The following is a 26,902-nucleotide window of genomic DNA, read 5'->3' as shown; positions in this document are numbered from 1 at the left end:
TTTTACAGATTTTGGTCTAAACAGTTCTGAAATTAGTGGTAGGCAACTTCACCCGTGAAAAACGTTATCTTCGAATATCGAAAGAAAGATTAACTACGACCATTATTATCGATTTTTGTTGGAGTCTATGGAGACACACGGAAAAAACTTGAAAAGTTTAACCTCAATTTTTCAAGGTTGCAATCCATTTCCATCCAAGCCATCCGCGGCCAGACACTATTTAACAGTTTCAGTGATATAATATAGAAATTGTTAATAAAAATGGACCATTATTTTTAGGTTTTCTTTGATACAAATAGAAATTTTTGCTGTTCAAAAATCTATTGAAATCCGTGACCAAGTCCCTTTAAGGCGGACACGTGCAGTGTTGGTCCCGTCCCTGACGTGTTTTAGGCGTGTAGTAAGGAAGTACCTCCCATCTGGAGGGAAAGTTTACGTGAAAATATCGAAAGGTACTTTATACTATGGGAAGTCATAAAAAGTTCATGGTGTTTCAACGCAATGAAAGCGGAAGTCATAAGGCAAATCCTGAGCTCCTTGAATCGTGTTCTGAAACCTCAAGAACAGATCGAGCAATACTACTTCCCATAATAACCTTTGGAAATGTTGCGTGCTTTACACTGATCGACCAACAACAGCCTTTCTCAAAACAGATATAAATGTGTGCATGTGTAATAAACTTCCGGGAGGGGGTACCATTTTTCAGGCTGTAGGTAAAAGGGTAGGTTGTCACAAGTTGGAGTATACAAAGGGTGGAGAAAACTGATATTTTATAGGCATTTAGAGGACCTTTCAAAATATCTCGAACAGACCCACCGAACAGTCGGTTCAGAGAGGCTCGAAAGGGTTTTTACGACCGCGCGGAGAATGGATCCAAGGAGACACGCGAGGACATCGCCCTCGAGAAAAGCACGCGATGACGCGCGCGATGCCAATCGAGAGAGGGGGAAAAAAAAAAGGTACCTTTTTATAAAACCTTACGCGGGATGGCTAGCAGTAATCCTTATAAGTCTGCAATTTTACCATGCTGTGTTTTATAATTTTTGTTACAGAAATAATAAACTTCTGTGAAACAGTAATATTCATACTTTTGAGTTTACCAACAATTCCTCCCACCTTGTTAATGGTCATTTATCTGAAAGATGTAAGTTGTCTGGGGTGTCGGTATGTATGTAACAGTCACTGAAAGTTTTTTTATTGCATTTTGCCAAGTTAGGCAACTCAATTACAACAACACTCAAAGTTTGGCTGGTCTTTTTTATTTTAATATAAGTATTTGAGCTTACCATAATTTATCTACTTTTACACAGTATCAAACTAATCTATGAGATAACACTTATTTAACGAATGTCTCCAATGACAAGGTATCCAATACAGAAGGACTGACTTATCCCAACCACAGTGTGGCTGCACAAATCCCCTCACATGACTGAACTCAACAAGAGATTTGACTCCGCCATGCAAGACCCCCCACCCCCCCCCCCCGCAGAAGTTTTTTATGTGAAGACACAACAGGTGAGCACACAACAGGGGATTTCTCCTTGCATTTACCACTTATCTGGCCTACTGACCATAAACGATAGACATAGTAAGGTGGTTTTCATTTGTGTGTCTAAAGTCATTTGCATTTGCTTTGGTTTAGCATTACTATATGCTTAAAAAACCTCCTGCCAATTTCTCATCCAGTCAGAAGTAAAACCAAAACCAATTGTGACTTGCTCATGTATTCTTTTCCACACTTTTCAATTGCTAAATGTACCTGCTTTGAGTTTTGATTGGATTACTGGATTATTGGATTACTGGATTGTTTGTTTGATTCTCTAATCCAATTTTATCAACCTGACAAATTATATGTGTAAGATAACCACAAAGTTTTGGTACAAACATAGTCAAAGGTACCAAGAGATGAAGGTGTCTACAGCACCAAAAAAATATCAAAATATAATCATTATGAAAGCATTTGCATTTAACAGACACCCTGAAGAAACTGACAAATGTCCGTGTTACACCTGACTTGTCCCCAGACATCTCTTCAATTAATAATTAATGAAGAAGTGGGACCAAGGGGAGCGCAAAGAGACTGATAGAGAGATGGCTGGGGACAAGTCAGTGTCAACACAAGAACAAGCTGATTCTGTGAAAGTATCTGAGGCATCTGCATCGTGACATCAGGAAAGAGTTGACTGAGAATTGCTACCAATAATAAAAATATTTCTCTCCATTATTTTTGCACTTATTTTGGTCATAATTCCACAGTTTTGAACAGAAGTTCTCAGTCTCAGCTGCATTTTACCAGCTGCAATGGCTGTAAAGAAAAAATCACTATTGCAATTCAGGATAACCCAGTGGCTGACTATTTGGCAAAACGTACAATCTGATTGGCTACACAGGTGCCTTCAATCAATCAATACACGGTCCAGAGTATTTTTCAAGGGTCATCACAAAGTGTGAGGCAGAGGGGCATGCAAGCCTCCTGTTTAGCCTAAATAAGCCCTATGGTTAGCCTAAATAGCACTCCAGTTAGCCTACAGTTAGCTTAGACAAAATGGGTAGCTAACTGTTAGCCTTTTTATTGGGATAAGGGATTTCTGCCTTGCATGCCTGATCACTGCCTTGCCTTGCATGCCTCACATATTTGAAAGACTTATTTTTCTAAAATGATAAAGGAGCACTGCTTAAAGGGATGCCAAATTTCTCGACCACGTGATCATCATCATCATCACCACATCCTTTATTTGTGGAAGGGAGGAAAGGAATTGTGATTTCTCTGCAGTCATTCTTTTTTGGGTCACTGAAATGCGTAAGAAAGCCGTATAGAAACTGGGTAACTTGAAGCCCCTTGAAGTGCAAAGATTAATATGCAGTTATCCAAAAATACTATGAATTTATAAATACCTATTTCTAATTGATTTCTGACTACATGTAATATTACCAACTTTTGTCAAAATTAATAGAATACAGTCAATCTTGATTTCTCAAACCCTTGAACCCCCGATTTCTCAAACACCCATGTTTTTCGAACCAAATTTTTGTTACCCTAAAGAAATCAGGATTCAACTGTATTTTACAAATATGTTTAGCCCAGCTATCACTTGCCAAGGAAAGGCATGAGCCAATTCAAGGGTAACAGTGTATTGAAGCTACTAGAATAATTATATTTTATTCTATCAGTTTTGATGAGGCATACAAACAAATGCCTGCATCATGTCATGTGAAACTCATCAATATTAGTCATCAGTTACGACATCCAGACCACACTCTACATTCGGCGATAACTTCCAAGTCTTGCATGGCAGTTTGGACAAGAGTGAATGACATCTTTGCAACCATCCAGACAGAATGGAATCAAACAGCAGCCTAACCAACAGCTATAGAAGATCAAGAAATTATACAAATTTAAAATTGGGCAAAATATTGTGCAGTGACTCATTATTAATTAACAGGACATTAAAACTGACTAGATCTTCACTTCTCTTTTAAGTAATTATTACTGGAATGGCCAGTAAAAAATGCAAGTAAACTACAAAAAATGTGGATTTCAGCTAAATTTGTAGTGTTAAAAAATTACCCCTATGTCAACTAATCAACTTGCAGTATAACTTCACCTGCCATGTTGATTTTTTCCAAATTATAACACAATTAAGTGATTAGTGCCGAGGGCCTCAGGATGGAAAGGGGGTCCGGGGGCAATTTGCTAGAAAAGTTTTAGATTTTGTCTCCATTTTAGAGCCATTTCTGCATTTTGAGTCACTTGAACATGTTGACCAGTTCCATTTTTCTCAGATATCGCCTTGCATAGCATAGTGCTATTCTGGCTGGAAAATCCCTTCCAACTTGCAAAACCTTTGTTTTATGGTGTTTAAGTATTTAGTTTTTGGTGTTAGAACTTAAAAGTTTTCTTAAATCTATAACTATATTATATGTACATGTGTTTTTATTTATAAAACATGTGTCCGATTTTTGTAAAATGGTGCAAACTGGTCTGGATCTGTGCCTGATGACAGTATGCAATGTGTACTAGCTAGGAGTTACCGTAATTATGCGATTAAGTACGGGACTCTGTAAAGTGCAGAAACGGACGGCGGACAGCGGACGGCGGACGGCGGACGACGAAAAAAAATTAAAAAATTATAATAATAAATTTTAAAAGATAGAAATGATAATAACATAAAAAATAATAATTAAAATGAAATAAATGAAATATTAAAAATCACATCACTTCTAGCCGAAGCATCTTCGGATCACTGCGCTGGAAACTCGTCGAAATTGCTTGGAAAGTTTTGAAAAGTGCAAAAAGAATGTTTCGTATTAAATTCATTCTCCAAGCACTTGTGTATTTATCTCTTTATCTGTCTTATTCTTGAGCTTATAACAGGGCTTCTGATATTATGCGATGTTGCGATTTCGCATAATTGACCTCAAATCGCAACTTTTCGCATAATTCATCAAAAACGCATAATTCGTACAAAATTGCACAATTTGAGAAAAGATAAAGGAAATACTCGCTTTAACAAAGTTCTAAGACAATTTCAACGTTGTTTCACGGTGGTTTACCTGTCAAAAAACCTTGGAAAACCTCTGATGTGGTTTCCAAACAGACAACATTACTTCCGGCAGGCGACTTCCTTTTTCAGTTTCAATTTAGCCATAAAAACATTCACACAATTAAATTTGATTTCTATCTTTGCTTTCTTGTATTGTACTGAAGTTTACAAGGTAAAATGGCCGAATTCAGAATGTTTAAATCCTTCCATGAAGTCAAAAACATCGCACAGTGTTCGATCGTTCTACACCGCACGTTGACACATGCGCCTTCATTAATTCAGTCAGTGGTATCATGTCACACTTCATATATTATGTCACCAAAAGTCTTCAACGTTCTACTACATCATGTAGTGTACATGGAAAGCCATTTGAAATCTTTTTGATTCTAATACCGATGTTTATCGTTCATTTATGCTCTTATTATTTTTTGAAATGCACAAAATGGATTTTCATCTCCTGAAACCTTGTAAAACAAGCTTAAAATCGCTTAGATAAAGTCGCATAATTTGCCGCATAATAGTACCTTCTTGCCGCATAATCTGCCCTAAAAATGCCGCATAATTTCTGCTTTTTTGCCGCACCCTATCAGAAGGCCTGTTATAATAATACAAAAGTTTCTCACTAAAGACAGTGCTTGGATAATTTTCAGAAGGCTTCGTTGCACAAATACAATTCCGGCACTCGTGGTTAATCTCTGTATACTAAGTTTAGATACTAAATACTGGACTAATACCTCAAGGGAGGATTTGAACTCGAACGAACAATATATCTCTTAAACCATCTGGTTTAAGAGATTTTCTTTGTAACAATTTCCACTATTTCTGTTATCTCAAACCTCTTCCTTGATATATCGGGTTTGTTTTTGTACTTGAAACAAATATATTGTACTGTAAATTGTATTTTGACGCTTTAAAATTTCGGACGATTATATTTTTGGACAATCTTTTTGTCCGAAATATAAATCGTTCCAAATTTTTTGCAAGTAATGTAGAACCTCAGGGTGTTGATCGGTTAGAATAGATTGTGTAAACTTAAAATGCCTCAGAGGAAGCATTTGGCTTCTTTGTAGGTTGGGAAACCAATTGAATGCAATTCAGTGTAGGTGTTGTCACTTCCCTGTCACATGTGGTTAGCTGGAAGTTCACTTCCATAAATGGGCACAGTGTGCAAAATTTGCTTACGGCATAAAGCCTGTGTCTATTAAGAGTACAAGAACATGGACAAGAGAAGTAATCTTGTAACCCCTTTTAGTTTTTGTGACCTTAAGTCTAGACCGCAAAAAGATAAAAAAAAATCTGGCATATAAACCATTAGCCGAGACATAAAATGACTTTTCGTTGGCGTCGCTAGCTATTCCGCCGAAACATGTTTACGAAGCAAGACGAAAATGACCAAGAAGTTTTTCGGAACAAACACTTCATTCAGTAAAGTGATAAAATTTGCCTTTATAGAAGCTAGAACTTGTTGTTGTTGGACTTCATGAAAGCAAGATGGGTGCCTTTAATATAACAATTTTTGATTTACTTTCTAAAAACTGATTTGTCGGCGTTTCGATTTATACAACTACAAAGGAATTAAATTCACTGACATCTTAACTTACTAGTAGTACATAGTTTGCCTGATACGATAAAATAAACTGATACGACAAAGTGAAGTGGCAGAGATAAATTGTTCGTTCGAGTTTAAATCCTCCCTTGAGGTATTAGTCCAGTATTTAGTATCTAAACTTAGTATACAGACATTAAACACGAGTGCGCGAATAGTATTTGTGCAACGAAGCCTTCTGAAAATTATCTAAACACTGTCCGCTAGTGAGAAACTTTTATTTTTAGTTTCCAGCGCGGTGATCCGAAGATGCTTCGACTAGTAGTAATGTAATTTTTAATATTTCATTTATTTCATTTTAATTATTATTTTTATTTTATTATCATAATTTTTTATTTTTCATTTTTCATTTTTATTTTTATCATTTTTATTTTTTTTTATTTTTATTTATTTTTAATTTTTTTTAAAAATTATAATAATAAATTTAAAAATTTATTATTATAATTTTTTAATGTTTTTCGCCGTCCGCCGTCTGCTGTCCGCCGTCCGCCATCCGCTGTCCGCCGTCCGCATCTGCCGTCCGTTTCTGCACTTTACAGAGTCCCATTAAGTACCCAGCTGGGCATATATTAAATTTGGGACCTTGAGAATGGGCGCTTATCTGACATGGGCGTTTATTCGAGGCTAGGCGCTTATTAGATTTTCAACACGTTGAGCAAAAAGTAAGTTTTTTTTTGCAACAAATCAAATACCCATGAAGATGTACAAAAGCAGCTGTTTACTGAAAGTTTCTGTAAAATACTAAGAAACTCAGTCTCCTGGGAAGTCCCTTAGTGACACTAAGTCGATTCTAATGTGTAGTTCCAGAAAATATCCATAACCCCGCCACGGAAGGCTTTTTGTTTTGCACCCCCCTCCCCCCCAGGAATTTCCGTTCCAGAGGGTCTGTGAGGCCCCCCCCCCCCCCAGAAATTTCCAATATTTTTAAACACCCTTTAAAATTCGAAATTGCTTTGTAGTTTAAAATGTAGGACGATTGTAACAATCTAGTTGTATCCTTAGCATTGGGACACTAAATAAAGTCGGCAGAAACGTTTAATACGTGCGTGATTATCACTTGTAAATCAGAAATCAGTATGTAAACATGTAGCTTCAAAACTTCATTCACACCGCTAGAATATTTTTTTAATTAGTTTAAAGCCTGGGCCTTTTTATTTCTTTCACTGTTAGTCATTAATTTACTAGAAGATATGTTACAATTTCTGCGAACATTTCCTGGCACAAAAGTTGGCAAAATTTGCATATATGTCAAAAGTAATTTGAAACCTTTCGAATAAACTCCATCGTAAATAAACGTAACACAACGCCGCACGCAAGTATCCAATTTAGGTTCTTTCATACACATTTAACTGCGCTTTTCAAAAGAAAATTAAATGACAGAGTGAACTTTAAGGTTTAATATTTGCGTTCTAAATCATAACACAAACAATCGTACGCGTGACACACATGCTTCATGATCGTTTGATCGCAGGTTATGCTTCAATGTTTGTCCATGTTGATTTGGCAGGACCGCGCTATAAACTCCAACTCGGCTACCTCTAGTTCGATTGCAGGGCTAGCTAACTTAAAGAGAAAACAGAAAAAAATAAAGCTTATGTATAACCTCATCTCAATATTCGGGAGCAATGATTTTTGTTTGAAAACAACGTAGGTAAGTATGTTTTTCTACTTCAGATCGATAGCACGTTGCTTTTAGTACTTTATAAGTGGTTCGTCACCCTTTGGAAGAACTAGCTTCACAAGAACCCCCCTCTCCCTCGGAAATTACGGCCTTTGAACCCCCCTCCCCCTCGGAATTTCCAGTGGCCTTCCATGGGGGGGTCATGGATATTTTCTGGAACTACACAATCTCATTTTCACTAAGGTAATTAGCAAACTCTCTGGTGTTGCCTCCTCAATGTTTGACAGCGCAACGTTGGCAAATGGGGGAGGGAGGGTGGGCGTTTATTCAAGGTTGGGCGCTCAATCGAATAAAAATGGTAACTTTAAATTTGTAATGCCTAGAGTATATGACTAGTAAATTACAATGACAAGTGAAACTGAAAATGAAATTTACCCGACGAGACAGAGAGCTCCAGCCGCAAGCCACGTTAAGGTGCCATCTTGATATGTTGTACACGTAATGATGTGCGTCTGGCAGTGTGGACAGACCATGCTTATAGGGGACTCACCAAAAGCCATGTTCACAATAATTGGACCTGGCGGTGTTATGATAGTAGTTGTTGTTGTTCCAGGGGGAGGCCCATAAGGCTGAGGCTGGGGATACGCCTGTGGCTGGGGTGGCGGGTAGTCTCCAGGTTTACCTCCCGCCTGCTGGTATCCTCCTGAAGAAAAACAAATACAAACTTGAAACATGATCTGGGAAATCTCATTGAAAGGAGAATTGTCGCAAGATGTACATGCACATAGTTGTGTTGCCTTTAAGTTACCAGAAATTTGTTGTGGCACTCTCAATTTGTTCTCGCTTGAGAGACATTTTTTGAATACGCTGATAATGCAGAACTACAGAGACCCATGTACATTTAGTCTCTCAAATCAGCTGTCAACTGTGCACAAAAACTGAAAAAAAACTAGCTACAACAAATCAGAAGCATGTGGAGCCGTAAAGATTATTAGTTGGTCAAGTCAAGTCTGTTCTCTATATTCTAGTTTCTACTTTGGTCAAAATTCTTGCATGCTATACATTCAGAACCTGCAGAGGGTCAGGCTGGGGGCATTAGTTACAGGACAGGGATAGCGGAGCTGGGGGGCTGAGGAGGGCTTTAGCCCCCCCTCCCCCCCAAAAATGAAGACTTACTTAAGCCTGGTTCACACTTGCGACATAACGACATCACAACATGGACATAACGACAAAAAAAAAGAAAAGTTCAGTTCTTTCCTTATGTCGTTATGCTTATGTCATAATGTTCCAACTATGTCGTTATGTTATGTTGTTCACACTGGTGACATAAAACATCAACTTGAGGTGTTTTTCGCATTTGCGTGACCTTGCCGTTATGTCGCTAGTGTGAACCAGGCCTTAGAGAAGAGTCTCTTAACTGCCCCCCCACTTCAAGTCACTAGTCAGCCCCCCCCCCCAATCTGGAAAAATGTTCCGCTGTCCCACCTGAAAAACATGTGCCCAGTATACCCATCAAAATGTCTCCTCAAAATCATGCAAAATACAAAGATTTGGAAAAACACACTATCCTTTATACCCATAAAACCCATAAAGGGCTAACATAAAGGATACATTTAAATTCACCCCCACTCTGAAACCGTTCCCCATTGGACCTTGATATTATTTGCATGCATTGATTTCAGGGTCAGACACATCGTGCAGACACATGCTTATCTGGTCCTAAACTCAATATAATATGAATACACTCTGGTTTATTTAGTTTAGTATTCCCTATAAATAATGTGGGGGCTGGTAGTCCTGGCTTGTATTGCCAGTGTCGTTCACACAGATAAAAATTAACACCTTAAAAGATACCCAAAGGATAAATGTAAACCCTCCAATTTAAATTTTTGTAGGACATTGTGAGGATCCCTTATCTGATCATGTATTTGCAGCCCATGTAGCTAAGCAACTAAGAGGCCAATGTGGTATGTCATCTCCAAAATTAAAATACACGTCTGAAAACTACAAGATAATGTAGCAAGCAGAAATCGAAAATAAAACAGCTAAATTCCAACATAAAAATCACTGCAGTAAAAAAACAGGGAATAACATTAAGCTGATTTAGAATAAGCGATAGATTAAGATAACTTTAAGCTTTCCAAAGCGAAAGAAGCTTCGTATTAAATCGACAAAGACTTGTCTGTTCATGAATAAAACAATCTTTTACACCATTCAAACAATACGTAAGCGTACATAAATAGGACAAAAGTCAGGAAAGAGCAGGCCGTTTGCAACACCCATCGCATTTAAAAGTCACATTAACTCGAAATAACTGCAACGGTAGGCTGTACATGCCGTCCTAAATGTCGCTATTAGTTCAGCTGTGTTCTTGCACGTACAGTCTGCCATTTCGTCAGAGATAAATTAAGGCAAAGTGAAATTATCGACTATTACACTACCTCCGGCTGGATACGGCGGTGGCGCTGAGTATCCAGAATCTGTTGGGATTGCACCGTAATTGTACGGTGGAGGTTTCGCATCTCCTCCTTCCATCTTTTGTCTTGTGTTGCTCAATACCTTTTTATTCTGGAGAATCGAGTTATTTCCTCTTTCGCTCTCGCTTCGATCTCGTGACTTGAAACTGATTCTTTTTGTGTATGACCCAGTCTTCTCTGCGCCGCCTTACCCTCCCTACCCATCCTGAACATTCAGGCCGTGGCAGGCAGTGTAAAAAGGCCTACAAAATTTTTCAAGAAGAATCACAGGCAGACCACCCTATGTGTTCGTGGTTAATAATTTAGCGACCGGTCGCTAAATTATCTCGCAAAAATAACGCCTAAAATAATTGTCAGCAATTATTAACCACGAACACATAGGGTGGTCTGCCTGTGGTAGAATTATATATTGTTGGTGATCAATACTCTGCTCGTATGGAGGCCTACGGAGGGCTCAAAGAGAGAAGGGGGAGTGGGGATCCCATTTCCAGCCCAAATTTTGCCTAGATCCCATTTCCCAGCCTATTGCTTTCCCAATTTTCCAAATCCCTTTTCCTGTTGTTTATGATTCCCAGTACCAGCGACCCAAATCCCATTTTATATTGAAAATTTGCCCAAATTTAAAAACCCCTTCCTAGTCACTTCCAGAGAACTCACAGAATGCCTGTATTAAAATTATCATTGTTTCTGACCTAGAAAATGGTAGCTGGCAAACCACATCACTTGAGATGTTGGGAGGACAAGAGATATACCTCTTGCACGTGCAACAAAAATGTACACACAGAATGCTGGCACATGCATTTGCTTTTTGATTAAAGATGATCACACCCCAGTCTCCTTCGCACCCTTTGTTTTAACCCGAGATCATGCCCTACCTCCCTACTTATCAATCCGAAAAAAAGCATGCCTGATCGCAGGTTACCTTTGTTGGTGACGCTATTTTTTGGTAATTAGACCCATCAGCTCACATCAACTACCAGAGTATTTTTTTTTTTCATTTCACTTTTCTCGTGTTATACAATACGTAATTGAATGGCTCGGTTCAAAACTATGCAAAGTGACGATTTTGGGTAATTTTTTTTCTTCAAAAATGCTTGTGCCCTTCGATCAAGTTAAGTCTTTCTCTGTAATTTTTTTGGCTGTTTTGAACTCTGTTTCTCAGGAAAACGAGGACAAAATATACTTTGCATACCGTTAAGAAAATCAAAAATACTAGTTTGAACAAAATAGTTTTTTACCAGTTGACCATGCATGAGCAAATAGGACGAAACCCATGACACTACTTGCTTTCACCTAGCTGAAACTGAAAATGTGACAACTTCACTCTGGAATATATTTTGGACGGTTGAAAACACCGAGGGGAAATAAAATTTGCATCATGTTGCCACTTTGCTGTCTGTCAAGTAAATAATACAATGGGACAAAGGGGGCAACATCTTTCTTCCATCGTCCCGTCGGGGACTCAGATTTTTTTCTTTGTCCCACGCTCGTGTCATGTTGAATAATTTCTTCACTATTTATCACCGAGCTTGAAATTTACCATCTTTATTATTTACTACACATCTTTCTTCCTTGTTGCAAACAGTTAGACTTGTATTGTTTATTCTGTTACATGCTCCAACAAACTAGTTTTTCTCTCAAACAAGGAAGGGAAATCAAGCCTAAAGGTTATTATACCATGCCATAGAAAATACAGCCAATCAGAATAAAGGAAAGCCGTTGTATATTCGACGGTATTCAACCCAACCTTCCCATCGTGCGCTGCGATCTTATTCTCGATGAAATTTAGTGAGCGTATTTTCTATGGCATGGTATAAAATAGTTACACAACACTTTCTCGTGGTATACTATGGAATATCCCACTTGTCACTTGTATTTTCTTCGTATACACACTCGCCTAAAGGCTCTTGTGTATACCGAGAAAATACAAGTGACTCGTGGGATATTCCATAGTATACCACTCGAAAGCATTGCATAACTAGTATGTATTGATCAACAGTTCCTACATGTATTTCAGATGGGGCAGCTCACAGCATAGGAAATCATAGCCTGTGAAAGCAGACATAATTTATTCCAGCTGTCCTTTGTCTCGGCTGGTAAAGACAAGGGACAGCTGAAAATACGTCTGCGTTTGCTGGTAAGGAAATCAATTAATAGAAATTTCTTTTCTAGTTCATTTGAGAATAAAAGGACACCACATCAAATTAAATTTTTTTAATTTGTTTGGCAAACAAGCAAGTCGATGCCATATTTAGGTGCGCTTGGACTTGAAGTATTGCATCAAGACGTCATGTGCTTGACCTTCTTTTCCATAATCCTGTCACAATGGTAAATAAAGAAAAGAAAACCACACTCATCAAAATGAAAATAAAATTATCTTTATAATATCTCCTTACTATACTGGTGCCACCTCAGAATTTATATCGATTCCGGTGTTGGACATATCTTCAGAATATTTCAGAAGAGGGAGTCCTGTTCATCATCACTGGATGGCACACTATAAAATTACTAATAACTGCATCTATGGTCGCCTGTGTAAAGCCGTCACGCTCCGCTCAAAAAATCGTGGAGTGAACATCTGTGTTATGTATACATGAAAGAGACCAATCATGCCTATAAGTATACGACTTAGTAGCAGGGACAAGTCCCCTGTGGTGTTTACAAGAAGGTACTAGTTGCAGTGACTGACCGATTTGGTTTTTGATTGGCTGATCTTTTATTTTGGTTGCAGGGACTAAAATTTGGTCGCTGCGAATAGATTTTTTTTTACGAAAATGGGCAGGACACATGAAGGGAAATGGTTCATGGGACTAGTTGCAGGGACAAGCCTTAATGAACAATATTTTTTGCCCCAGTAATAGTAAAAAACAAAATACAGTGGAACCCCGATATAACGATCTTTGATATAACGATATTCCCGATATAACGATGAATATGTTATGTCCCGGCAAAAGTAAAATGTATGGGACAGAACCCCGATATAACGATTCCTCGATATAACGATATAATTTTACTGCCCCCTTAGTTGGCATATCGTTATATCGGGGTTCCACTGTAAAAGAAACTGTGACCAAGAGTTTGCATGTTATTGAATGACACAGTAATATGCAATAAATTATAAACCAAACAGGTCATCACCATATCAGGAAAGGCACTCTTGGCATTAACAAAAATCCCAACCCAAACAAATGTTCTTCCCAGGAAGAATGAAATCTTACCTTTACAGCGACACAACTGCAGCTCACAACTTTCCTGGCTTTTCCTTCTTTGTCAATCTTGCAAAGACCAGCCCACTCTCCAAGTTTTTTGTTGTCGTCAACCTAAAAGAGCACAGTACAACGTTTGCAAGGATATTTTTTATCAGGGCTCTTTAAATTCTGTTTACCATGGTCAAACAATCCCAACATTTCATTCCACCATCCTCCAACACTGTTTGATGGAAATGTTAAAACCATATGATCACCCTGTTTGGACAATGATGTTGGATGAAAGTTTCACTAAGACAAACTTTCATCAAACACTTTTCAGTATTTGAAAAAGCATGTCAAACATTCCAATATGTTGTTTTTGATTGGCCTCATAACATGTTGCATCACAAATTGGAGCATTGCGTTGTATTGCATTGCATGTTGCTGTTGTAAGACAGTGAATAAAAATGTCGGTAGTATTTGACCAGGGGAGCCTGTGTAATTTGTTTTCAAGGACAAGTGAGGATTTTGACCAACTTCAGACCAAGTCTTAAAGTTATGCCTATCAATGTTAAGCTGCTGGGGGGGAGGGGGGGAGGGGGGGGAGGCCGGGCATTTGAACTTAGCTGAGACTTTCTGTCCAAATGCCCAACCTCAGGGCATGTGTGGATGTTCAAAGAGTCACTAAACTTCAGTAAAATGTTGTAAGAAAGTCCATTAAAATGAATTGCGGTCACATCGCTCCATGGTTCCCAACCAAAGTCAGATCGCTCCCAACCAAAGTTAGATCGCTCCATCGAAAAAGTCAGATCGGTCCTAACAAAAGTCAGATCCCTCCATGTTAAGAATAGTGTTATGTTTTAAAGTAAAACTATCAAGCTTTCAACAGATCAACAAATATCGATCGAGTTCTCAATTTACGATCTCTCCATGTTTGTTAATTTTCGATCACCTTATGTTCTAAAATTATTGTGAAAATTATTGCTTCGCTCTAATTTGAAATTTTGGTTTAGGTATTAAATCCGATCTATACAATACGGACGCGTCGGTCGACAATATCATTTCATGTCAATCCCACCGTAAATAAAGATCGGCCATTTGTACCGTAACCCGAAACCCGAAATATGTGTGACATACTGAAGAGCAGATCAAACAGCGATATGATATTAATCAATCATAAGTTAAGACATGAAGCGATCGAGAAGAACGGGCGAAGCAAAAACGCTTTTTAACAGTAGTTTAAACCACGTCATTGTTAAAAAATCCAAAGTATAAACAACTTTATTTGGCGAGGCGAACAATCAACAGATTTTGCGCGCGCGAACAAAATCTACTTTTATTGTTTACAGTGGAACCTTGATTACATGTAAATAAAAAAATTTCGCTTTCCCGATCGAAAGTTACAACGGAAACTTAAACAATCTGTGGTAAGTAAACCTTTAATACTATAAAAGGTTAGGAGGCTAGGAGGGACTACTATCTTCCTGATCGATCGAATAGATCGATCTGTAGTAAGCCTAAGTTAAGTTGAGTACTCCATCGTCTTGATCGATGTGTTGTAAGCTTAAGCATTCAACCAGTCAACACTGTTAAATTGAATTTCGTTGAACTTTAATATCATAATTCTTATTATGGAGCGATCCAGCTTCTGTTGGGAGCGATCTGACTTTTTTGATGGAGCGATCTAACCATGGAGCGATGTGACCGGCGACCATTAAAATGGTCAAAAGTCCCCACTATAGGCAAACAATTGCTGTCAAATCCCCTGCCTATGCCTGGTCTCCCCCCCAGCAGCTTAACATAGGTGCATTAGGAAAATATCTGTACGATAAATACAATTCAAAATGGACAATGGCATGATTTGCTGGTACATTGTAAGTACTCATAATCATGGTATTTGAAAATTATTGTAAATTAGACAATTGCACAATCAACAAAAGGATTTACATATCTCAGATTTCACTTTTACTTGGTTAATTTACTTACAAACAAATTCTGCAAACTTACCTTTAAAAGATTGATGCTGTGTTCAGCACACAGGGCTTCCACAAGCTTGACGTACATTGGTTCATCACAGTTGTTTGCCAAGACACAAAGATGAGCCTGGCGCCTACCATGTGAAAAATTAAATATTTACTGGTAAGTCAAATCTAGCTCTCAGATAACACTAGAGTCTCCCTAGGAGCTCTTTAACATGGACCTGTTTTATAGTCACCTACTTTTAAAATGTCTTCCCTTCTATTGAAAATCACCCGGCATATCAAATCGAACGTTCGGTTTTCGAACTCAATCGAACGCAATCGAACTTAATCGAACGATTAAATTCGATTTTGTTCGGTCATCGAACGAAATCGAACTCACAAAAAATAAATGCAAATCGAACCAAATCGAACCTTCGATAAAGTCCGATGACGTTCGATTTAGTTCGGTCGTCGAACGACACCAAAGCGAGCGGCTTACGTCGTATGACAATATGATCTGAATCGAGCGAATGTTCAGTTTTCCTTCATTTGATGATCACGGGAATAAATGCCCGGGTAAATGCGTCAATCGATCCAGCCATCTAAAGTTATGTTTCCTTTATTTCCATGCTTTTTATGTCAAAATGGAGAAATAATTCTGTCACTAACAACAATAAAATTACGGTTAAGACATGTCACATACGGCGTGCACCTTCGTCCCCATGTGCAATGCTATATTGTTTAATCATATAAAGTTATATTCGCAAAATGTTATTCTAAAATATGGTTTCCACTTGATACGATACGCCGATACGCCGGGGGTTGTATTTGAGTATTTATAATTAGATCCCTCATACGAGTTTATAAATGGCTTACTACGTATTCCCGGGCGTATTAGATTGCTTGAATATTATATTTTGTTTCTTTAGGATAAAAAAAAGACAAAGATTTTACGATACCGTGTCCAGTCACTTATTCCATTAACTTTTTACTCGCTCATTAGGTTCCAATTTCGTTATTTTAAATTTTAGCTACAAGTTCGATTTCCGAACTTAATCGAACGCTTAATTCGATTTCGTTCGATTTGGTTCGGAAATCGAACTCACAAAAAAAATTGTTGTCCGATTTCGTTCGATGACCCAACAAAATCGAATTTAATCGTTCGATTAGATTCGATTTCGTTCGATTTCGTTCGATTTGATACGCCGGGAAATCAGAAATTTTAATATTTACCCCCACACCCTAACAAAAACATCCTACAGGTGAACTTTCATTATAGGTCTGAGGAATATAACTCGACATCTAAACAAGCTAGAAAAAGTGCGAATAACTGTGAGAACGATTGCTCGGTTCACAAATAAAATTTAACGATTAAAATGCTGTGTACCTGTCCAATGCTTTGGCCGCTTCATGCAATCCACGAGCGAGAACACCGTGGACCATGGCGGTCTTCAAAACTTCTTGAAGAGCGGTGTTAATGTCCATTTCACCAACGCTGGTTGTCGTTGTAGGCACATCATCTCTATGAATACAAATATAGAAATGATGTGGATGAGAAAAATTACTTCAAACTGGCGCAAAACTTCTTACGATAACTCAACAGGTTCACGTGAAAAGCCTACGTACCCTTCCGCGTCAGACATGATTGTAATTCAGAGCGGAACTCCTTACTGTTGAAAATAAAAACGGAAAGAGAAGAGTTAAGCCTAAATCTCTCATTTCGTGGTAAATTTGCTAAGATTTGTGTCATGATGCACAAGATATCAAGAGATGTTTCTCCTACATGATGTGCACTCTGTTGTTCCTATTTCTTGTTCCTGAGAAGAGGCCGAGCGAAGGAAGTCACGTGGTATTGTAGTTTGGTGCCTAGTTCCCTAACAGCCCAAAACGGAAGACGGGCGAACGGGCTCGAGCTCAGGAATCGAAAATTTTATCAAAAGTTGGCACGAAAAGAACAAGAATAAGAATAGATCGGTAAGATTTCTCTACTCCAGGTTCCTAGCTTGACATGAAAAATTGGAGCATCTTGGCAGTAATTTTTAGTTGTGTGACTTACGTGTGTATCTCGAAAAAAAAGCGGCAATTGTATTGGGGGAGCGCTGGGTTGGAGTGAATATGGATCTTTTCTAGACTTTCTCAAAGTCCTTTTAATTTTTATTTCTCTGGTTGGTTGGGCCTTTTAAAAAGACTTTTCATACTTGTTTGGCGCCAAATTCATCGGTCGAAAATTCTACTGGTGACGTCATGGCAATTGACCAATAGCAGAGCGAAGGGTTTTGATCATGAAGTAATATACTCGCGGTTTTAGCGTGCCGCTTAATCTAGAGGAGATTTGTAAAATAGGGGGGGGGGCTAACAGTCAAACCGGTTCTCTGGATAGAACTCTTCGACAACGAATTGCCAAAAATTGACATCCCCCCGACTAGGCTTTGGTAGATTGTGCTCCTAAAAGTGGCACATTATGCTACTAGCAGTGCTCAAAATTTTGCCAAATTATGCAAAACGTCCAGAATTCCCAAATTATGCTTCTGATTTCCGAAATTATGCTCACAAAATGACGTAGATTCTGTACATAAAGGTGCGCAATAACGACACCAAATTATGTTTTTCAAATAAACTGTTGCTGTAAATTTATTTGTGTTTTATGGCAGTTTGTCACGGCCGTCAGCTGTCCAAATTAGCTGCTCGCATCTCTGAACAGTTTGTAGAATGCTTCCAACGACTTAACAATCACAATTGTATAGCTAAAACACACATTGCAAGAACAAACTGCCTAAATTTAATTTATTTCTGTAGAAAGTACACCATATTTACCAAATTTTATGAATTTATGCTCCAAAAAGTGCTAAAAATTGCTAATTATGCCGTGGCAGTGCTCGTTTCACAAATTATGCTTTTTAGCTCCAATTATGCCAAAAATTATGCTAGCACAATCTACCAAAGCCTACCCCCGACTATATTTACAGTGTGACGCGCCTTACCGTGGCCACCCGACAAACTTTTTTACAAGTGTCATCTTGTAATATTTTAAGTTTTCACTGCGTTTTGTTGACAAATACGATGTAACAAGTATCCATTTGATCGTATTCAACTTTGCAAGGAGGCGTGTTCGTCAAACTGATAATGATATTACGAAAGCAAACTTTTAAAAAAGTTTGTTGGGTGGCCACGGTAAGACGCGTCGCACTGTAACAATATCTGTGAAGCATTTAAAGATGGCTGCGCGATAAGCACAAGCTTCAGAAAAACCATGCAAGTACAAGAAAAAGATACCTAACCCTTTTTCTTGTACTTATGTTTACATCAGAAGTTCCTCTGCTTATTACACGGGCGAAAATAACAACAAGAACTCAGCAGTTCGACTATGCCTGTCTTTGTCGCTAAGTGCTTGTGTTTATCGCGTAGTGTAAACGGCCTTTTCTTTGCATTAATGCTTGTGCTTATTTTACAAGTGTGAACCCACAGGCTTAGCATCATACAATAAACAATAGCTCTACAGTCAGTTTATTTGATCAACTTTATTACCACTTCACCATCTCCACTCCTAACTCCTTCGTAATTTTCTTGTTTCGTTCCAGCGTTAAACGAGCCTCCACCCCCGGCAACTATTCCATTGTGTTCTTTTGCTTCTATTCCCCCACCAGAGTATCCCCCTCCTCCCCCGGGATATGTGGTAGCTGCTCCTCCACTTCCAAAGCCCTCGTTTGACAACCCAGTCTTGCTAAACCCTCCTTTACCGCCATTAAGGAAACTCTTGCCTCCATCACAAGTGACGGATGACTCACCGTCTCCATGGAAACCCCCACCCCCTGAGCCTTCAGTATCGTCTGGCTTTACTGGACACAAACGTCCCCCTGACCCATTGTACGTACCCCCCATGACGCGTTCCATTCTCCGTCTTTTGGCCGGGATGAGGGCGGGATCCCCATTAAAAGAAACGTTTGCAGACTCGAATGCAAGCTCTCCCACCCCCACCCCCAGCGATAACAAGCGGTGTGTCGCCTTCTTTGATGACGAATGTACCGCCACCTCCACCCCCCGGAATAGCTGAAATGGCAATTCCAACTTGTCCTTCCTGGCCTACGAGAATTTTCAGTTTTTCTTCGCTGTTGAGTTTGAAATTCCCTTTTATTCTAGCGCCTTTCCCTCCAGGCAACCGACTCGATCCAACGCTCGACGCGCCTGATGCGCCCCAGGCCTCCACGCTATACACTCCTGTAATCGGGACTCTCCATATTTGGATACCGGCATCTAGTTGAACTTTGCCCTCCAATGGCGTCCCTTGGTACCCGGAAGTATCGGTTGGACCTTCCGGCCTTTTGGCACCGAGGGAAGTAAAGGTCACGTGTACGTCTGGAAGGAAAAAAACATTTGCTTATTATTGATTGCTTTAAATCCGGAATTTTCATCAAAAGAACAGGTTCACGAAATTTTTGTGATACACACAAATGGAGCAGCCTGACATGGGGCTTTCGAGTAAAAAGTCATCAGTCTAGACCATGATGGAATCAACGAATGCATCCTAATAATTTAATTTGCGTTTGTGTTCTTCTTTACGTTACTTTACTTGATTCCGTATCCTGTTGTATAATTGCCCTGTCTGACAACTTAATTCTTAACCTCGTTACCTTGGTAACATTCTTCAGTTTTGTGAAAGAGATTTACATTGGTTTGCCTTTGGATTTGCCTGTACCCGTATAGTATACTTAGGTTGGTTAAACTGTTTGCTTTTGTTCGATGTTGAACGCAGGTTTTCCATCCCTGTCTTTGTGCTCGTGGATGTCTTAGAAGACGTTATTTAGCAGCACTAATCCTGCTGACTACACGAGGTCACGCATACACTGGCAAGCGGGTGCTCGCACTGCGCATGTTTGGAGAGTTAGGGCCTGTTTACATGATTCTGGAATGACTTTCATTCTGAAATTCGTTCTACATTCACATGACAAAGTCGTCCGGCTCAAAATAGGGCGTTTCCGGGGGGGGGGGGCACTCAAAAAAGTTATACGGGGAGGCTCCGCCCCAAGGTTTTACCCCTTACCCTTTTATATACCATTTTGACAGAAATTGTACCCCTTTCGTATACCTTTTACTGAAAAAAGGTACACCTTTCATATACCTAAAAGACACGGCATAGACTTAGAACAGGACGTTTTCTTGTCATTTTCATGTAGCGCTTAATAAATTAAAATAATACAGCCATAAAGTGCGTCTGTTCGAAATATTTTAATTAAAGGCCCTTTTAAAAACCTAAATGACGGATTTTCATACCCTTTCATATACCTAAACTTGTGAAATCCCTACCCTTTTATATTCTTGAAGCCTGAAAAAGGTACCCCTTTCGGGCGAGCCTCCCCGTATAGGCCATTATATGGAGTACCTCCCCCCCCCCCCCCCCCGAGGCGTTTTCATGTGCGAGGTTTTCGCGCGAGATCAAAAACAAAAATTGCGCCTGTTCGCGCAAACATGTTATTGTGCCCATTAATGGACATAAGTGCGATTTTAAAGAGTTATTTGACCATAGAACTGCTTCTTTGGACTAAACAGTAAATGATATTACGTTTGGCCTCCGTATGCAGCTTCATGAGATGCGATTTATCTCGGAACGAAATTCGTTCTGTGTTACATGATACCAGAATGAAATGTCATTTTAGGACGAAAATTTCATTCCGGAATGACAACCGGAATGAACGCATTCCGGAACGATTGACTTTCGTCTCGGTATCATGTAAACAAATACAGAAAAAAATATATGGGGATAGAATGAACTCGTTCCGGAATGAACTTAAGGTAATCCGGAATCATGTAAGCAGACCCTTAGAATCAGAAAATCTTCAAGTTCTCCCTGTTTGATTCATTACGTGGCCTTTAAGAAGGAAATTCTCCTTTGTAGCCACAAGAGACTCCTCAAGCGCACATGAAGGTGCTGATACTAACGAGATGACACGAGTTGGAGGTACAAAATGGCCATGTCTTCACTGAAATAAAATCAAACACACCAACAATACTGGCATATGTTGTTCTCGGTTATGCTTATAGTAAGGTAACCTGCGCCGCTTAATCCTGGACAAAACTAGTTTAGACAAACGATTGTTACGCACTCTTCGCGAACATTTTGACTTACAGGCGGGTAAAAATATTTTATCCCCATTTCACCCTGCTCAGTGATGTTTAATAAATGAGCAGCAGTGTTTTATATAAACACCGACCTGGCGCGCTGCTAGGCTCGAATGAAAACATTAAACAATTTGACATTCTGGAGTTTACGTTTTCTATTTCCTTATCTAATTGATTTCAAAATATAATTTCTGGTGAGGGGGTGTTGCCCCACCCACCCCCGGGCACACCCCACCCCCCCCCCCCCCCCATACACACCAAATCAGAGACCCTGCTCACAATCTGAGGTGTTGTTGATAATTCTAACCAAAAAATCAGGTCAGAATGAACAAAAACTACACACGAGGGGGAATTTCCCATTTGTGCCTCGAAATACTGCAGAAAAATTAACAAAAAAAGTTGAATAAATAGCGTTAAACTGCATTTAGTTTCATATTTAATTGCTCAAATGCAGAATTATTTCAATACAGCCAACACTAAATGCGCAGTCATGATATTTTCAAATTAAATAATTTAGTGGGTGTTTTATATACTATGACGACGCTGTACAGGTTTTCTGATCGAGTTCTAGTTCAGTTCTTCAATATGATTTTCATGCTGAGGTAAAATCTCATTGTTATTATTGTTAGTGTTGTTCACATTTGCCTGCTTCGCGTTTTGGTGATCTCTTTCGTGTTCTTGTTTTGCTTCCAAACTGCCCACAGCGTTGGGACGGAATCGAAACACTCGCATCTCAATTTCTTCGGCTTCAGCAACGTTTACTGTTCTACAAGTTAACTCAATAAATGCTACGCGAAACTGTCGCATTCTGACCGAGTAGATAAAAGGATTTAGCAACGAGTTCAATATTGCCACCACTCCGGCTGAAATGAGGCATAACAGTACTATTACAGACATGTTATTCAAATAAAATATTACAACAACTCTAAAAACGAAAAGAGGTATATAACAAAGAAATAGCACTACAACTATGGTAGTTGTCAGTTTAAAGGCCTTTTTGTCTTTCAAAAATTTCTGCCTTGCCTCCTCTGTAACTTGCTGAGTTGAAAGTTCCTTTTCGTGTCGGCGAACCTCGCGGTAGACCGTGATTTGGCAGAAAGTGATCATGGCAATGGACAGGACAATAAATAAGTTATTGATCACAAAAAATGCAGCTTGCTTAAAGAAAAGAGGCATCTGCAAAATGAGGGAAAATAGCCACGCCAGAGCAGAAGAAATTAGTAAACGAGCTTCGGTGACAAGTCCGGTATTGTACGCGAAAGTGTGCTTCATGGCTAGATATCTTTCCCCACTTATTAACGCCAGGTGGATAAGGGAAGTATCACACGGAACACTCCTAAAAATTTGTGTGAGATTTTGCAATACACACGATCCATTCGATGTGTCGCCGAGAGCGAAAGTTATCATGAACGCTGCATACATGGGTTGAACAATCACACCTACCATCAAATCGGTGGTGGCCAGACAGGCGAGAAGTATGTTAGACTTGTTGGCTCTGAGTCGGGACTTCGTTTTCACAGCTATTATCACCAATGCGTTCAAGGCAGCGGTGAAAGGAGATGTGACGACGAGGATCACTGCGAGGAAGATAAGAACGGCTTTAGCTTCAGTGGCAGAAGGTGGCAGTGGGCCTCCCAGTATAGTGAAGACTCCGCAGTCGAGGGGCAAAGTCCCGTGGCTTCGCTGGCTGGCGTTCATAGCTTCTCCTTCTCGGTTGTTCTCACTGAACTGTTGAATTCAGTGAACCTTTCTCTCTGCTGTCTTCCTGAAACTGACTTCTTATATCGTGCATCTCTTGTTGATAATTTTAATTTCACCTGACATTTTTCCAGTTTAGTGTTCGTGTTTCAATCAATCGTTTTTGTCTTATCTTGGTTGTATTTCATCGTTTTTTTCATTACAGTAATAGAAAGGAAATTTATTGTCAATCGATTCAATCCCTCCATTATTTCATTTTTAAATGGTCCAGCAACGAATGACTGATTCAGAACGCAAAATGGCCAATCAGAGAAAAATTTCATGAGTGTGGGTGTACGCGTGTTGTGTAAAGTGTGTTGGAGTAAATCCCTCAAGTTGAACTGCGTAAACCGTTCTTTTGTCCTATAAATTAGTTGCCACTATTCAACAGCTTCAAACAACGGAACTTTATCCACGAACGAGACATGTCCCTTTTTTCCCGCCCAGTCTGCCGAACGCGAATCCGCGAAAAAAAAGCGTGAGTGGAAAAATGTAATGAGAAAAACAATAACGTTGCAGATATTAACAAGACTAACTGAAATAAATAACTAGGCCAGGTCATTTTAGAGATGTGTATTTTTTCTTCTCTTTTCTGTCTCGGGTGTCAGAATAAACACTTCTTTCTTTTGTCTTATAAATTAGTTGCCATTTTTCAACAGCTGTTAACAGCTGAAGTGATCCCGCGCGAACAAGACATTTCTGAGTTATTTTCAGTCTCTTTTAGTTTTGGACCTGAATGACAAGCAAAGGAGAAACACGGAAAGATTTTTTGGAGAATATTGACAAGGCCACTAAGAATTAAACTTTATTCAAGGAAAAGATCACTAGCCGAGGTCATTTTAGTGATGAGAAGATCTTCGTTTCTTCGCGCCAGCTTGCTTTTCGCGCCAACTCGTTCTCGTGCGGCTTCCACGCCGCTCGCGCATGTGACACAAAGGCCCCGTCCACGCTAATCCGGATAAACTGGAAAACGGAGAAATTTGAAAACGCCGAATAAAATATTTTCTGTTTACACTAGTCCGAATAAATTTGAAAACGCATTTATTTTGGTCAAAAAACGGATAAAATGCGTTTTCAAATACTCTCTTTTTAAGAGCGTTTTCGAAAAGTTCCCTTTTCAGAATATTTTTCGTCTACACAAATACCGACGCAAAGCCGGCGTTTTTCAAATTAATCCACTTAAAAGAGCGTTTTCATAAAGTTCCGTTTTCGGTGGACAATTTATCTGAAGAAGTGTGGACCGACGGTTGGCCAAACCGGAGGAAAAAAAGGAGTGTTTTCAAATTTATCCGGATTAGTGTGGACGGAGCCAAAGGTTAACCTGCGCGCATGCTAATATTTACTTTTGGGAAAGTTATCTCACTCTGTCGCTAAAATACACTTGGAATGTTCTTCTCCCAGAGGAATTTTGGTTAAATTACATGAAAATTTTACATCAATGTAATTTCGTGATATTAGAAAGAGCAATATTTGGCAACACTCAATGTTTGCAACTTGACAATATTTTTGTTGAAGTAGGAGTTTCACTGTCTTGCTTATCACCGGCACCAATCTCGTTCCCAGAGCCTGCGTTCCCCTTGACCAGCGGACGGGAAACTCAACGGCTCTGGACGAATCCGAAACCGGAACCAGGAAATCATGGTTCCGGTTTGGTTGTGCGCGTTCGCTAGAGATTGTGGTGAAACGAACAAGTTTTCAACAGCCAATCTAGCCTGCGAAGCAAGCGTTCCGCGAGCGCGAGAGATTTTACCCGCGCGAGAATTGGGGCGAGATCAAAAAATTCCCCACCCCCTCCCCGCTTCTTTTCCTTTTTTTGCTCTCGCCCCAATTCTCGCGCGGGTAGAATCTCTCGGGTGCCGCGCGGTCATATCTACTCTATCACTAGAGTCTCTCGCGCTCGCACGGGAACGCTTGCTTCGCAGGCTACAGCCAATCAGATTCAGATGCCTTTGTGACGGATTTTCAGAATAGCCCAGAGGGCCCGATCCCTGGCGCAGACCAGAAGGATCGCGGCCTCAGCTGGGGACGAGATTGGCTTATCACCGTTTTAATAATACTGTATTTTTTTGTACCCCCAACACAACACTGATGACAACGTCTGACTATAATTGACTACTAGTTAGTTCTCACGTTCCTTTTTAAAGAGTCAACCACACGATCCATCAATCACTGTTAACTGTCAAATTTCTTAAGCCAAAAAAAAAAAAAAAAAACAAAAACACTTTGCAAACGTAATGACCTGTGCAGTTTGCAGGAGGAACTTATATGTCTGCGCGCGTAGCACATTTAACAATTAGTGGATCGCAGCCTCGTTCCCAAGTATATTTATCCGATCGCAACTTCGTTCCCAAGAACCGCTGACGTCACGCGACTGAACGGCTTTGCTGCCGAGCTGGCGAAAATAGCCGCTAGATTTGAGCAATACGAAGAGGTAAAATTTTAAAGTTATTAGAAGACAAGGAAAGTCAAAACACGGAAAAAGCAACGAAGGGGAGTCGATCGATTTTGAAAGTGTATCTTCAAGAGGAAAATATCCCTGATCCAGCCACAGCGGAGGACTTGGAGCGGTTTTACGAAAATTCTACATCGAAGTAAGCAAGAACGATGGAAACCTGTACTCGAAAACATCGCTTTGTGTCATCAGATTTAGCTTCAATCAGTTCAATAGATACTTCAAGCAAGTGCTAAATATCGACATTATAAAGGACAAGAAATTTAATGAAGGTAACCGAGTTTTTGAAGTTTAAATCAAATTTAAAAGCGAACGCTGTTGTGTATTTGTCTACTTTGCCTACTGTAAGAGCCCTATTAAAAATTCATTTTGTGCATTTGGAGCTCTGGAAATATTTTGAATGAATAATAAAACAATTATTGAATTCGGCTTTCGTATGATATGAAGAATTATGCAGATCTCGGAGGGTGTTATCCACCGAAGCCGAAGGCCTCGATCTGCATAATTCTTCATATCATACTCAGCCTCATCCAATAATTGTTAATTATATTACTTAGCATATTTTGCTTCGGGGCTAATATGGTATCAATTTTTTACTATCAAGAATAGCTTGGGAAGATTTCTCTACTCTAGGTTCCTAGCTGGACATGAAAAATTAGAGCATCTTGGCAGTAATTTTTAGTTTTGTGACTCACGTGTGTATCTCGAAAAAAAGCGGCAATTGTATTGGGGGAGCGCTGGGTTGGAGAGAAGATGGATCTTCTTCATTCTCGTCGCCAAACCCCTTTCGTTTCTCTTAGCCGGCCCAGCTGGCTAAGTCGCTAAGAGAAACGAAAGGGCTATGGGGACGAGAATGCACTTATTTCTCTTACAAGGCTAAAGAGTTCTTAAATTAATTCCAAAGCTAACATTTATACAGCTGAACATACTTGCTTTCGGTGATAATAATTGGCAACACATCCAAAGATAAATAACCTAAGACACCAGGAAAGATCGAGATGTTCAAATTAAATGCTAAACAAAGATGTTATCTCCGTGTGTATTGGCTTTTATCTGTCGAGTTATCGATTCAGAAGAAATTAAAAACAAACATATTTAAGGCTTGGTTTGCTTAGTCCTTAGAAATTCTGGGAGCAATTTAACTGAGAAAGAAAGCTTACGAGATTAATTTTTCTTCATCAAAACAGTTGCGTAGCCACAAT

General features: G+C 39.4%; 3 protein-coding genes and 1 pseudogene across 4 annotated transcripts; all 4 read right to left on the bottom strand.

Moving 5' to 3' along the window:
* Positions 1-1,179: 1,179 nt before the first annotated feature.
* Positions 1,180-10,404, bottom strand: LOC144646321 (cell death-inducing p53-target protein 1-like). Of its 2 annotated transcripts, none has more exons than XM_078505871.1 (3): positions 10,213-10,404; positions 8,207-8,471; positions 1,180-3,368 (listed from the first exon to the last, which is right to left on the bottom strand). In XM_078505871.1, the coding sequence occupies exons 1-3, from the start codon at positions 10,304-10,306 to the stop codon at positions 3,260-3,262; spliced, it is 468 nt and encodes a 155-aa protein (XP_078361997.1). In that variant the 5' UTR covers positions 10,307-10,404; the 3' UTR covers positions 1,180-3,259. The 2 variants fall into 2 exon arrangements, with proteins under 2 accessions (XP_078361997.1, XP_078361996.1); XM_078505870.1 differs by having other exon boundaries at positions 8,207-8,474; positions 10,213-10,401.
* Positions 10,405-12,447: 2,043 nt separating this feature from the next.
* Positions 12,448-17,243, bottom strand: LOC144646305 (small ribosomal subunit protein eS12-like). The gene is made up of 6 exons (XM_078505850.1): positions 17,181-17,243; positions 17,024-17,067; positions 16,785-16,919; positions 15,444-15,546; positions 13,467-13,568; positions 12,448-12,565 (listed from the first exon to the last, which is right to left on the bottom strand). The coding sequence occupies exons 2-6, from the start codon at positions 17,038-17,040 to the stop codon at positions 12,500-12,502; spliced, it is 423 nt and encodes a 140-aa protein (XP_078361976.1). The 5' UTR covers positions 17,041-17,067; positions 17,181-17,243; the 3' UTR covers positions 12,448-12,499.
* A 1,642-nt stretch (positions 17,244-18,885) lies between these two features.
* On the bottom strand, positions 18,886-21,545 carry LOC144646003 (uncharacterized; annotated as a pseudogene).
* A 533-nt stretch (positions 21,546-22,078) lies between these two features.
* LOC144646000 (adenosine receptor A2a-like) lies at positions 22,079-23,209 on the bottom strand. The gene has a single exon (XM_078505516.1). The coding sequence runs from the start codon at positions 23,207-23,209 to the stop codon at positions 22,079-22,081; it is 1,131 nt and encodes a 376-aa protein (XP_078361642.1).
* Between the last annotated feature and the right edge of the window lie 3,693 nt (positions 23,210-26,902).

This window comes from Oculina patagonica, chromosome 3 (genome assembly GCF_052425735.1).
Source record: "Oculina patagonica isolate OP01 chromosome 3, crgOcupat, whole genome shotgun sequence".
NCBI classification, from domain to species: domain Eukaryota; kingdom Metazoa; phylum Cnidaria; class Anthozoa; order Scleractinia; family Oculinidae; genus Oculina; species Oculina patagonica.
This window is presented reverse-complemented; position numbering and strand designations above follow the sequence as displayed.

Coding starts and splice junctions, on each gene's coding strand:
- LOC144646321 (XM_078505870.1), bottom strand. CDS start 10,306: ATGGAAGGAGGAGATGCGAAACCTCCACCGTACAATTACGGTGCAATC. Junction 8,475..10,212: donor ACCGCCGTATCCAGCCGGAG/GTAGTGTAATAG, acceptor GTTTTTCTTCAG/GAGGATACCAGCAGGCGGGA. Junction 3,369..8,206: donor GGAGCTCTCTGTCTCGTCGG/GTAAATTTCATT, acceptor GATCTTCTATAG/CTGTTGGTTAGGCTGCTGTT.
- LOC144646000 (XM_078505516.1), bottom strand. CDS start 23,209: ATGAACGCCAGCCAGCGAAGCCACGGGACTTTGCCCCTCGACTGCGGA.
- LOC144646305 (XM_078505850.1), bottom strand. Junction 13,569..15,443: donor ACAGCATCAATCTTTTAAAG/GTAAGTTTGCAG, acceptor GTGCTCTTTTAG/GTTGACGACAACAAAAAACT. Junction 12,566..13,466: donor GCAGTTGTGTCGCTGTAAAG/GTAAGATTTCAT, acceptor CCATTGTGACAG/GATTATGGAAAAGAAGGTCA.